The sequence below is a fragment of the Sus scrofa genome, chromosome 4 (assembly GCF_000003025.6).
Source record: "Sus scrofa isolate TJ Tabasco breed Duroc chromosome 4, Sscrofa11.1, whole genome shotgun sequence".
NCBI lineage: Eukaryota > Metazoa > Chordata > Mammalia > Artiodactyla > Suidae > Sus > Sus scrofa.
In genome coordinates, this window is record NC_010446.5 from 72,025,379 (window position 1) to 72,038,863 (window position 13,485).

The following is a 13,485-nucleotide window of genomic DNA, read 5'->3' on the forward strand; positions in this document are numbered from 1 at the left end:
GGATCCCGTGTTGCTGTGGCTCTGGCGTAGGCCGGTGGCTACAGCTCCGATTGGACCCCTAGCCTGGGAACCTCCATATGCCGTGGGAACGGCCCAAGAAATAGCAACAACAGCAACAACAACAACAAAAGACAAAAAAAAAAAGAAAAAAAAGATTGTTATAATTGCAGCTAAATAAAGTGTGTGTGGGGGGTGGCTATTCTCACATGGAAGAGTGAACATGGAGATGGAATTTCTAATGTATGAAGCAGCCTGTGGACAGCCTTGGTCCTGAACAGGTTTCTCTTATGTATAGAAAATACATCACTTAGTGTCTCTGAAATTTCTAATTTAACCTATGGGGTCACATTTGTTAAAGGATTATTACTTTATAAGGGGAGTGATGTATAATTTATTAAAATAACCCTATGGGGAGACAGCAGACTACATTTAATAAACTGGAATACCTGCTGGATCCATTGACTGCTCCCAACTGATTCTCACATTATTTCAATAGAGGGGGAAGATGAAAACAATTGCCCTTTATCTAATGTTTACTATGTTGTAGTACTGAGTGTCTCTCAGCTGAAAAACAATTCTGTTAACCGTTCAATTTAAGCTTTGCTGGCAGGTAGGTGATATTTAATTCTTAGGAAAACTAAAGTCCATTAGCTGTAGGAGGCAAGGGAAGGGTTCATCTCCCCCCTTCCCTCCAACCTGCAGTAAAGCCTGGCAGGTAAGACAGTCTTCCCTGAGCTGCCCAGATTTGCCTCTTCTCCCTCGATGGGGTACCTACAAGGTAGACGGTAGGGAAAGGGGGCTCCGAAGGGGTTCTTTTTGGATCAAACACATTAATTTTCCTTTTCCACAGTGATAATACAAAGACTCCTGCCAGCAGCACTTCCATGGCTGTCTGCTGATTGGGTTTCTCGATAGCCACTAACATGACCCTCTCTCAATGGGAAAGCAGATTTATTTCAGACCCCAGGGTGAGGCAGCAATAGAATACCTTACACAAGTCCTACTTTTAAATGAAAGAGAAAGGAACTCAAGGTTCCTGCCCAAATCCCCTGCCTATGCCTTGGAGGAGCTCTGACGGATGTGGGCTTCTTTCCCTGTACCCAGCAGGAGGAACTTCATCAAAAACCCTAGTACTGGATTCTTGAAATCCTGACTGTTTTGCTCCACTGTTCTCTTCTTTTTTTTTAATCATTTGCCTTAATGTATAGTTCTTACCGCCAGACAAATTTGGTATACAGATTTTTATCTTATTTTGAAATCCATCACTGATTTTAAAAAGCAAAGCAAAATCAACTTCCAAATCTAACATAGGAAGATTAAAATAAGTAGTGGGGGGGTCTGTCTTGGGTTAACTGCTAATTAACATGAATAATATTGCAATAAAGCATTATGTAATTATTTCAGCTTAAGGCTGCACCTCGGATGTAGAGCAAATTTTTCTTCAGGGTCTTACTCTGGTCTTACATTTCCTTCCCTTAAATCATTTTGCTTTTTAGACTATTTCTCATCCAATTCCACCTTTGGATACCTATAACAAAAAGCAGCCCTTCATATTTTATGTATTTCTGCTTGAAAACACACATAGTAGGGTTTAGGGTTTAGGGAACAGGGGTGCACAATGGGGCCCCATGGCCCCTTGGTCCTTTGTTGAGCCAGGAAAAACAAACTGGATGTAGGGCTAGTTAGACAAAGTTATTGGTTTCCCAAAATCTCTGCCAGGGAAATGTTTGACTGTAAAGCAAAGCATATGTAGTATCTTAAAAAAAAAAAAATTAATTGCTCAAACATTTACTAATAAGGTAGAACATAGACATCTCCCATTTAATTAAAGAGCAGAATTTTAAAGTAAGTGAAAATAAGGCATTATAGATTAAAGTCATGACTAACATTTATACAATGTTTTATGCTCCCTTATGGTTGGTAGGTGGCAGTCAGACATGATTCCCATTTCATGGATGTGATATTAAGCCAATCACCTGAGACAGGCAGAACTGAGGCTCACACTCTGGCTACCAGACTCCATGGCCTGTGACCTTCCCACTAAGTCAGGCATCTGTGTAATGTGTAGCCATTGGGTCTTTGAGACACAAAAGGACAGAAACTCACTGTGATTATTTAACTACCTTTATCCTCTGAGAGAAGTAGTCCAAAGTTCAGCTACTTCCTCATACCGAAAAATACTTAGACTAATACTTAATTCCACTCTGTCATCACTTTCCAAGCCCGTAGGGACACCCTGATTTCTTAACTTCTTGGCCAGATGCCAGGTATACAGCAAAATGGTCAAAGCATAGACATTGGAGTCAAGACAGCCCCAACTCCAGTCTTGGCTCCTGACAATTTGTGCAGCCTGGATGAGGTAAACATGTTCAGCAGAGTAAGTGATCAATGGATGTCAACAATTATTATCAGCAAGTAATTTGATAAGGCATTAGGCACTGATTCAGAACATAAAAGCAAGCTGCTTGGTGAATTTTTTATGTTTACTAAAGTGAACTGGACTTTGCAGTCCAAGAACTTACTGGTTAGTTGTATCCAGTATTCTGCCATTTGTGTTCTAAGTTGCTAAATATATGGAAAAACAAGAATGGAATAAGAAATACATATTCAGCCATAATGGAAAAAATAAAAATAATTTTAATTAATTAATTAATTAATTAAACACTGTAAACCAGCTATAATGGAAAAAATAAAAATAATTTAAATAAATAAATTTTAAAAAAGAAAGAAAGAAATATTGCTGCTCTCTATAAAATCTTCAGTGGGGATTATCTCTCACGTACCTAGTGTTTTCTTGTGTTTTCTCTTGTCTTCCTCCGTCGCCTCTGTTGCTGGCCATTGACACTTTTTGGACTAGACTTTCTTTATAAAGCAAGGTACTCTCATTCTCAATTCATCCCCTATCTTGGTTCTTTAACAATTTTCAGGTTGTTTTTTAAATGGCTGATATGCCTAAGTTATAAATTGTCATCGTCCTGTCCTCTTCTGGAGTATCTTTTTTTTTTTTAATTGAGTTAAAATACACATGTAATATTACTTTCAGGTGTCCAACATGGTGATTCGATGTTTTTTATACTTTATAAAATGATCACCACAATATATCGTTACTATCTGTCACCAAAGTTGTTGCAGTATCACCCTATGTGTACATGGCATCCCTGTTATTTATTTTGTAGATGAAAGTTTGTCCTCCTAATCCTCTCCTCCTATTTCACCCAACCTACCACCCACCTCTCCCCAGCAACCATCATTTTGTTTCCTGTATATCTGAGTCTATTTCTGCCTTGTTTTGTTTGCCCATTTGTTTTGTTTTTTAGATTCCACATATGACTGAAATCACACAGCATTTGTCACTCAGCATAATACCTTCTAGGTCCCTCCACATTGTTGCAAATGGCAAGATTTCATGGAACATCCTGATCCGTTCGTGCTTACATGTATTTATATATGTTCAGAAACATTTATTGCAGACTTTATGGGATGGGTTATGTGCTGTGCTGGAAATAAATTATGAGGCAGACAGTTCTTTCCTCACAAAATTAACAACTCAGCAAGATGCTGGGGGCGGGGGCGGGGGGGAGGGGGGAGGCGAGTGGACATATGTAACCATCTGGCCAACTTAAACACAGCCTGAAACTTTACTGTTTCTAGGAAGTGTTATATGAGCACAGAAAAGAAAGGGTTTTGTTTTTTGGTTTTTGTTTTTGTTTTTTGTTTTTTCATGAAGATGTCTTTAGATGACTTGAGAGTGGGAATGGTCTCATTTAAATTAGGGTTCAAAAATTGAAATAGAGTATTCTCAGGCAAAAAAAAAGAACCACAAGAGAAGAGTCCTGGCAGCTCATAGGAGACTTGAGAGTCTGTGTAAAGGGGGCATAATCTGCTTTACAGCAAGTGACAGGAGGTGAGGGTAGGGAGACCAGGAGCCAGTTTGTGAAAAGCAGTAAAGCCGGTTCCAGGAAACCACTGTGAAAGAGTTATTTCAGGATGTACAGATTTTCCTTGATTAAATACTGCGTTTCAGGGGAGTTCCCATTGTGGCGCAGTGGAAATGAATCTGACTAGTGTCTGTGATGATGTGGGTTGGATGCCTGGACCTGCTTAGTGGGTTAAGGCTCCCGTGTTGCTGTGAGCTGTGGTGTCGGTCGAAGATGAGGCTCAGATATAATGTTGCTGTGGCTCTGGTGTGGGACAGCAAGCAGCTGCAGCTCCCATTCCACCCCTAGCCTGGGAACCTCCACATACCATGGATTCGGCTCTAAAAAGCAAAAAAAAAAAAAAAAAAAAAAAAAAATACTGCATTTCAGATAGGTTTTGAATTGGTGGGAAAAGTTCCCATTTGCTCACTCTTTCTCAGAGTAAAGTTAAATTAAGGTCTTTCATCAGCCCTACAATATTGTATCAGGAGCAGATGGCAGCCCCGGGCAGAGCAGATGCTCTGGCCCTCAGCATAGGCATCTCGAATCTGGCGTCTGGGTGGGGTGAGGGGGCTACAGCTGTCTGCTTTCTGTCTCGCATGTTTGCAAATGCCCAATTCTTGCTGTGCCGCCTCCTATAGTTGGGGTGTACATCCTCTCTCTACAAAACTGAAATGCCCTGAATGTGCATTTCCTGCTCCTTCTGGCTCTTGGAGCAGACACAGTGTCATGAAGGCCACATCCTCAGATGTGGTGAGAAGGTAGGTCAGTGCCCAGAGTCCCTGAGCAATATCTCCACCATGAGCGTTCCAAAATTCTGCAAAGTCCGGGTTCCCATAACAAGAGTATTCATATATATTGTACCAAACCCTAGCATCCAAGCAGGAGAAGACTTTTAGCCTTTGACTTACAAGAAAAATAGCTAATTGGAGTTCCCATCATGGCTTAGTGGAAACGAATCCGACTAGGATCCGTGAGGATGCAGGTTCGATTCCTGGTCTTGCTCAGTGGGTTAATGATCCAGTGTTGCCGTGAGCTGTAGTGTAGGTCACAGACGTGGCTTGGATCCTGCATTGCTATGGCTGTGGCGTAGGCTGGCAGCTACAGCTCTGATTGGACCCCTAGCCTGAGACTCTCCATATGCCATGAGTGCAGCCCTAAAAAGACAAAAAAAAAAAAAAGGAAGGAAGGAAGGAAGAAAGAGAAAGAAAGAAAGAAAGAAAGAAAGAAAGAAAGAAAGAAAGAAAGAAAGAAAGAAAGAAAGAAAAAGAGAGAAAGAAAGAAAGTGACTAATGGTGAAAATCCAATTTCCTAATCTTGTGACCAAATTACAAAATAAATATTCTTTCCTCTGCTCAGAATGCTCCTTCTGCCTGGATATATATATATATATATATATATATATATATACACACACACACACACACACTTAAATTCTAAGTTTCCTCTGAAGCTTTCCCTCCCCCTTCCCCAAAAGAGTAGCACCACTCCTGACCCACCCTTAGAATTGCTCTCATTCCCATAAAGATTCATTATCCACTTAGAGCTTTCTCCTCAGTAAGACTGTAGCCTCCTTGAGGAAGGTTCTTTTGAATTCCGAGCACTTAGCACAATCCTTAGAACACAGTGGCATTTTAGCCAGTAGTTGATGAAAAGAATGAACCAGTGAACAAGGCTGGTCTCAATCCTAAGTCCTGGGGCCCCTACCGCTGCTTACAGAGCCACACACTAAAGAACAGCAGTGGCCCACTGTACTTTAAGAGTCAGCAGAAACTTTTAAAGAAAAATAAAAAGTAGGAGTTCCCGTCGTGGCTCAGTGGTTAACGAATCCAACTAAGAACCATGAGGTTTTGGGTTCCATCCCTGGCATTGCTTAGTGGGTTAAGGATCCCGTGTTGCTGTGAGCTGTGGTGTAGGCCTGCGGCTACAGCTCCGATTAGACCCCTAGCCTGGGAACCTCCATATGCTGCAGGAGCAGCCCTAGAAAATAAATAAATAAATAAATAAAAATAAAAATAAAAAGTATGTTGCTTGGAGGGTTGAATGAATGATAAGAAGAGACAGAGCCAGAAGCAGAGAAGGTGGCTGGGATATTAAATAAGGCAACTGCATAGACGTGATCAAGGGCATAGTTGAGGCTAGAAGAGCATTTTTATTCCTTTTTTCTTATTTTTGCAGGAGGGAGCATCTTCAGCATGGTTGAATTTGAATAAGATCAAATTACCTCCTGATGGGTTCATGGTTGGCAGGGAGAGCTCAAAATCATATTTAATTTTTTCTTCTTTTTATGGCCACACCTGCAGGAAATGCAAGTTCCCCGGGCTAAAATGCTATGTAGGAGTTCCCGTCGTGGCTCAGTGGTTAACGAATCTGACTAGGAACCATGAGGTTGCAGGTTCGATCCCTGGCCTTGCTCAGTGGGTTAAGGATCCGGCATTGCCGTGAGCTATGGTGTAGGTCGCAGACACGGCTTGGATCCTGCGTTACTATGGCTCTGGCGTAGGCTGGTGGCTACAGCTCCAATTAGACACCTAGCCTGGGAACCTCCATATGCCGCATGAGCGGCCCTAGAAATGGCAAAAAGACAAAAATAAAAATAAAAAAATAAAATGCTATGTAAAGGGAATTGTCCAGTTGGTGGCCTTTTGAATTTGGCCTCTGTCACTTGTGATGCATCTGAGATGTACCCATGTGGTTGCCTGTGTTCATATTGTATGTCTGTTCACCACCTGATGGCCATTTGGAATTTTTCTTGCTTTGGGCTGTTTTGGGGCTACAGTGACTATGTGCATACAGGTCTTGGGGTGACCTGTGTCCTCTTTCCTCTTGGGCAGATAACTAGGAACAGGATTCCTAGGCTGGTACTCTAAGGAGTTTAGTTTTTATTTTATAGGTTTGGAGGATCCGTGGTTTATTTTATATATTCAGGAAGATCCTGCAGACAATGTAGAGAGGGGACAGCCTGGCTGCGGGGAGACGGGTCGGGAAAGTTGCTTTTCTGTCAACCTTATGGCAGTCATTGCCACTTCCTTCGCTTGTCAGTGGAGCGGGTCAAGGACATGGAGTCACGTGAAGATTCCAAATCTGTCTTTATTGGTGATCAGCTTCTTCTCATGTGCCGTAGTCTGAAAACATTTTCTTCTGTGGACCAAGTGGAGATGAAAGGGAGTCAACATTTAATTGTTATGTAATTGATGTGTGTAGTGTTCGTCTTTTTTCATGGCTTTAATTGTTCTTTTATTTTCCTTCTTTTCTATTTCATTTGCTGTTAATGTTTCAACCATGGCATGGGAGGTCAGGATTTGAAATGTAACTAGTTGCTGTTTTCCCTTCTTTGTGGTTTTGGAAAAGGGTAAAACGCTTGTAATGGCACTAACTGCCCCCCTTCCCCCAAATTATAAAGTTTATAAAACATAGACAGCTTCTTCCTAAACCATTTTTAAAAATCCAAGTTCAAAGTTCCCGTGGTGGCTCAGTGGTTAACGAATACGACTAGGAACCATGAGGTTGCGGGGTCGATCCCTGGCCTTGCTCAGTGGGTTAAGGATCCGACGTTGCCGTGAGCTGTGGTGTAGGTCGCAGATACGGCTCGGATCCTGCATTGCTGTGGCTGTGGCATAGGCCAGCAGCTACAGCTCCAATTGGGCCCCTAGCCTGGGAACCTTCATATGCCGCAGGTGTGGCCCTAGAAAAAGACATAAAAAGAAAAATCCAAATTCAACAAAATTAACAAATGGAGTTCCCACTGCAGTGCAGTGAGTTAAAAATCTGACTGTAGTAGCTCCAGTCACTTTGGAGGCACAAGTTCAATCCTTGGCTGGCTGGTGCAGTGGGTTAAGGGATCCCACATTGCTGCAGCTGCAGCATAGGTCAAAACCGAGGCTTGGATTCTGTCCCTGGCTTGGAAACTTCCATATGCCACTGCTGTGGGTATAAGAATAAAACAACAACAACAACAAAAATAACAACCCATGTGAGTACTTCTGGGTCTAGTTTAAAAAGACATTAACATGATGTAAATCAACTGAAAATTAGAAGCACAGGATTTGTTCAAAGAGATCTTAGGAGAACTAGCCCAAGCCACTCATTTGTAGACAAAAAAACTGAGGCCCAAAGTGCCTGAGTGACTTCACCCCTTCTCATCAGCAACCCCAAGAAGCCATTGCTGTTTCTATAGCAAGACCACGTGCTTCCCCAGATGAAGAAGGAAGAGTTCTCTCTGTTTTCACAATTGAGAACATTGCCTTAGGCTTTTTATACACTTAAAAATAAAAGTCGTCATGATAGGACAAAACTTGAATTTCAAAAAGATGAGCCATATTAGCAGCTATTCAAGAGGAAGGTATATGAAAAGATGAGACAAAGTTATTTCTCTCGGCAACAAAGGCTTTGAGATTTTCATATTCTATTTTGGGGATGATATTGAAATATTTTGGCACTAAGTACGGTATGACTATTTAACAGACATATTTACTGTTGACTGTTCTGGATGTCCTGAGCTGCCAATAGTTTTGTTTTGTTTTTCTTTGTAATTACATCTCATGGTAACTTTAACTGCAAACACGGGAGGTACCAAGGGAGGTGCTGAAACCTCAGTGGCTACTTGGGTGATGTTCAGTTCCCCACATCCGGGAGGTTGCGAGGATTAAAGGAGACGTGTAAAGGCTCTGGCCTGGAGACTGGCACACGGTGTGTGCTGAACAAAGAGGAGTCTGCTCCTCCGGCTCCTTCTTTGCCCTGTCGTACTTGCCTTCTCTAACCAGGTTTGTCATTTGGAAAGAGATGTATATGGTACCACCCTCTGAAATAGGGCACATCTGAGACAGAATGGATTTGTGAGCCACAGCGAAGTTCATTTCTGATCTGAGCTTGAATATCCTGTGTCCATAGGCACCTGGGTTTATGATTTTTGTGTGGCAAGAGAAAATTAACTAGTTAATATGTATCTCAGTTTGGAAGCCCTTTAGAGGCTGAAGACGACCGTGAAGAGTACGATATGATGCAGCCCAGCAGAGGGCAGGAGACTGGAAGGAGAACCAGGAGAGCCAGCCACACGGCAGTCCAGGAGGGGGGTCCTTTTGGGAAGGAGAGAGAAGTCCATTGTGTCCGATGCTGCAGTGGGCCAGGTGGAATGGGAGAAGAAGCGACAAGGGACCTTGTAGAGAAAGACAGCCCACGCATTGTCAGCTCTCAGATGCTTAACACTTATTGTATGTATGCTTAACGCTCTGCCAGTTGCCCACGTGCAGTACTGATTTAATTCTTGAAAAGACTATCCGCCTGTGATAGATTAGGGAAATAAGCGTCAGAAAAGTCTGGCACCAGTTTGGCTCAGGTCACAGAGCTGGAACTCAGGCCCCTGCCATCTGACTCTTAACCACTGAGCCTCCTTCCTTCCAGAAGACTGGCTTTTGCCCCTGGCGCAGGTGAGGAAGTGAATTCTGTGGGTGGAGAGGGAGCCAGGAGAGGGCGGGGAAGAGAGGATGAGTAGGGGAGAGGAGGCTCATTTTGTCCTGATTGGTTGGTTGGCTTTAGGATGGCAGAGACCAGCACTGTGAAATGTGGACAGAGGCTCAGAGGAGAGCCAGGGGGGCTGGGAGACCTTCAGAGAGCTAGAGGGGGCAGAGGGCAGGTGTGTGTGCGGAGGACAGGGACCTTAGCAAGAGAGCCCCTCCTCCTTCATCACAGAATAGAGCAGAAGGGAATGACTGTGTCGGTCTCATGTCAGAACATTGAGGAAGTTCTCTGACTGTTCTTGCATCTCCCTACCTGAAACATCTGGCTTACGGTTCCACCTTGTCATACCTCTGAGCCCTGAAATAGGATGATTTGCTCTGGGCATCCCCGAGCACTGGGTGTCTGTCTGCATCCATCCACTCCACAGGCTCTGTGGGATATGGACCAGCAGGCCTGCCCCTCACCTGCTGGGTACCACTTGATACTGAGTAAGCCTGAGGATATTTGCATCTAGGACACAGTGCCCCTCTGCAGGGGCTAATGGTTTGGAAAAGGACCAAGATAAGTACACAAATGATTATAATAAGTCTAAGGGGGAAGAACCACAAAAAAAGATGTATGCGTGGTGCTGTGGACTTCAGTGTGGCAGAGAGAGAGGGAGAGAAAGCAGAGCACTTGTGTGAATGATGTGAGGAGTGAGTGTGGTTGTGAGCTGGTGGTTGAAGGAAGGGCGTATTTTCAACTGATAAGGAATAAGCCAATTTCCTTGGAGAACGTAGCCTCAGAAATGGCACAAAGCTTATTAGGAAAACGTGGGGTGGTCCCTTCTGGCTAAAGTGTGGAATGTGCTAGAATTTAAGTCCATGATGCAACAGCAGCGCCTTGAGTCCTAGACAAGGACTAAGAAATCCTGCTCACATGAGTTTCTTAGGAGTAGCTTCCTCCTTTTATTGTAGGTGTGTTCAGAGATGGGAATCAGCAGCTTTGGGGTTTAGTCAAGGAGCTGAACATAAGCGTGAGGAACCACCTACCATTTTCATTCGAGAAATTAGGTTACTGAGAGTTTCAGGATCCCAGCACCCACCCAGTCTCCCAAGAAAACTTTGAGCCTATGAGGAAAAGGGCTCAAGGCATTTACTGACTGGGTCACTCTGGGGGCAGGGGTGCAGTTTCTGACTGGATCATACTGGGGGTAGGGGCACAGTTTCTGACTGGGTCATACTGGGGGTGGGTGCAGTTTCTGACTGGGTCATATTGGGGTGGGGGGAGCCATGTGGGAAGGTGAGCCAGGAGTGTACTTGCTCCTCCAGTTATAGGCTCGAGACCTATGTTGGGTTTCTTACTACTTTCGTAAATTACTATTCTTATAACCATTTCTAGACAAAAGAATAAAATTTAAAACCTCTTTTTCTTTCAGTTAAGAAAAAGAAGCCTAAACTATTAAATAAATTTGATAAGACCATTAAAGCTGAACTTGATGCTGCAGAAAAACTCCGTAAAAGGGTAGGTGGCTGTTTTGTCTTGCACGGAAATGGGCAATGGTTTCGTTATTAAATAAACTCAGGCATTACTCTTGGTTTTGTTTAGGGGAAAAAAAAAATGTCAGAGAAACAACCTTTGAGTAGAGTGAATTTTTCCCCAGGCGCATTAGCATTCCACAGGGAGTGAATCAAATGAAAAGAAAAATTGCAGCTCTAATGGCCAAATAGAAATAGAACTTTACTTTCGGTCAGATGACTTGGGAGTCAGGCCCCTTCCATCACAGTCGAGTTGCGTGGCTTTGGGCAAATCATTTGGTCATTCTGAGCCTGTTTCCTTATTTTTAAAAATGAGAATAATAAGTACTCTTCCTACTTGGTTTTTGTAAAGATTAAATAAGACTAAAAAAAAAAAATTAGTATTGTCCAGTACCGTACAAGTAGGGGTTTTAATTTTCAAAAACCTCGATGCAAAAAGAAAGAAAAAAAGGTTAGTCCAATACTCTTAGAATGGTTGCTATTAGGGGAAATGACATTAGATTTAATATTCTTCTTAGTTGGGATTAACTTCATATTCCTCTATTTTCCAGGGTGACTGTTTTATATTTTCCTTTGTCATCTGTTAATTTGAGATATGATTTGCATTGTTTCTGGATATTACAAGTCTTTGAAAACAGTGAATTAAAACTAGACTGCAGATTTCTGTTCTCTTAACTGGGTCATGTTCATCTAATTATTGGGGCAAGTATTTATCCTAATATATTTAATGGTATCTTTACTTTATCGCCTAGAGGCATACTTCATTTTCTTGTACATTCTTGTGCTTCACAGATATTGTACTTTTTGCACATTGAAGGTCTGTGGCAACCCTGTGTCAGTCAAGTGTATTGGTGCCATTTTTCCAACTGTATTTGCTCACTTCGTGTCTCTTTGTCACATTTCGGTAATTCTCAAAATATTTCAAACCCTCCACCAGCAGAAAGACTATGACCCCCTGAAGGCTCAGATGATTAGCATTTTTAGGAATAAAGTGTTTTTAATTAAGGTATGTGCTTTGTTTTTTAGGCACGATGCTATTGCATGCCTAATAGATTGCAGTATAATGTAAACATAACTTTTATGTGCCCTGGGAACCGGAATTCATAGGACTCGCTTTATTGCGGTATTCGCTTTCTTAATGGTTACCTGAAACAGCCCAAAATATCTCTAAGATCTGCCTGTACTTGTTCTTTTTTTTTTAATTTTTCATTATAATTGATTTACAATGTTCTATCAAATTCTGCTGTACAGCAAAGCGACCCAGTCATACACATATATACATTATCTTCCAACATGTTCTATCACAAGGGATTGGATATAGTTAGTTCCCTGTGCTGTACAGCAGGATCCCATTGCTTATCTGCCTGTACTTGTTTCTCATGGAAATTTCTCTTTCTCTTCTCTGTACTTGAATTTATACTCACTATTGGCCTGTAATGTGGTTTTTAATCAGTAGACATTGGCTGCAAAAAAGGGAATAAAGGGACTATCATTCTTAAGCAACAGCAATAAAATGACCCAAGCTAGGTACTAAAATGGGACAAGAATGTGCTTCCCATGTATTTTTCAGGACAGCCTCAGCAAGCGTGGAGATGCTTGTAACTAGCATTAAACAAGGTTCCCAACCCAAAGCCTGGCTTACCCTTGTCAGCGGCCACTACAAATGTCATAATTCCGAATGTGGCAGCAAAATCACTATCCGTGAAATTAACATGGAGTGATCTCGGTTTCTATCGTGTTTAACTTTATAAAATGAAGCCATCTACTATTTGTTGAAAATTTGCATTCCTTAAGAGACATGAAGCGGGCTCTTCTTTCCCCACTTTTCTCTGCGCTGCATGCTGTTTATGAAAATGGGGGAGGGTGCCTCTTTCACAGGTGCCTTAGGGGGTAAAGAAAAAAAACCGAGCAGCTTTGGAGAAGGATTTTTATGTGATTATAATGAATAGTAAATAAGGCCTCCATTATCAAGGGGCAGATAAGCCAGTGAAACATAAAAGCGCTGGAACAGTCATGGGCGTTCTAGCTCACCTGGAGAAATGGTGCTCTCCTCAAGGAGCACCTGCATCTATAACAGGCTAAATCACAGAAGCAGTTCTTGAATCCGAAACAACAGGGAGCTGTATTATTGACCGAATCATCAGCATAACTTCATTAGGGTCATTATTATAACTGGCGTTTCCAAACAATGCAACCCCCCTGAATAGCTATGGCCCTGAGGGGTGCCCTGCTCAAAGGCCTGGACTTCAGATACTATGTGACATGAAATAGGAGGTTACTTTAGTTTTCCTCCAAAAATCCTATCAACAGATCATATTTCAATCATCTATTTTTTTAAAAATAATATTCATTGTTTAAAAGTCCTCTTTAGATACCAGCGAAAGGATAGGAAATGATGTGCCGAAATGTTTGTTCATTTGTTGGAATCATTTATTATTCTTGTATTATAAATGGAGAAAAAAAAGGAAAGAAGGGAAAAGTTAATCAAGCCAGAGTCAGGCCAGTGCAGAACAGTTCACACCACAGGCCCTAAGTGGACCTGGGAATGCTGCAAACTGGAGGTGGAAGGAGGAAGGGGTGGGCAGAGCCTGCTG

At 42.2% G+C, this 13,485-nt stretch overlaps 1 protein-coding gene across 19 annotated transcripts in view; it reads left to right on the plus strand.

Annotated features, from left to right (window-relative positions):
* The window catches only part of ASPH (aspartate beta-hydroxylase), a 204,157-nt gene that overhangs the window by 122,488 nt on the left and 68,184 nt on the right, over positions 1 to 13,485 (plus strand). For all 19 annotated transcript variants that reach the window (XM_021089315.1, XM_021089319.1, XM_021089324.1 and 16 more), the window contains one exon: positions 10,792 to 10,877. In XM_021089315.1, coding sequence (XP_020944974.1) covers positions 10,792 to 10,877 — 86 coding nt within the window. The remainder of the gene's footprint in view (positions 1 to 10,791; positions 10,878 to 13,485) is intronic.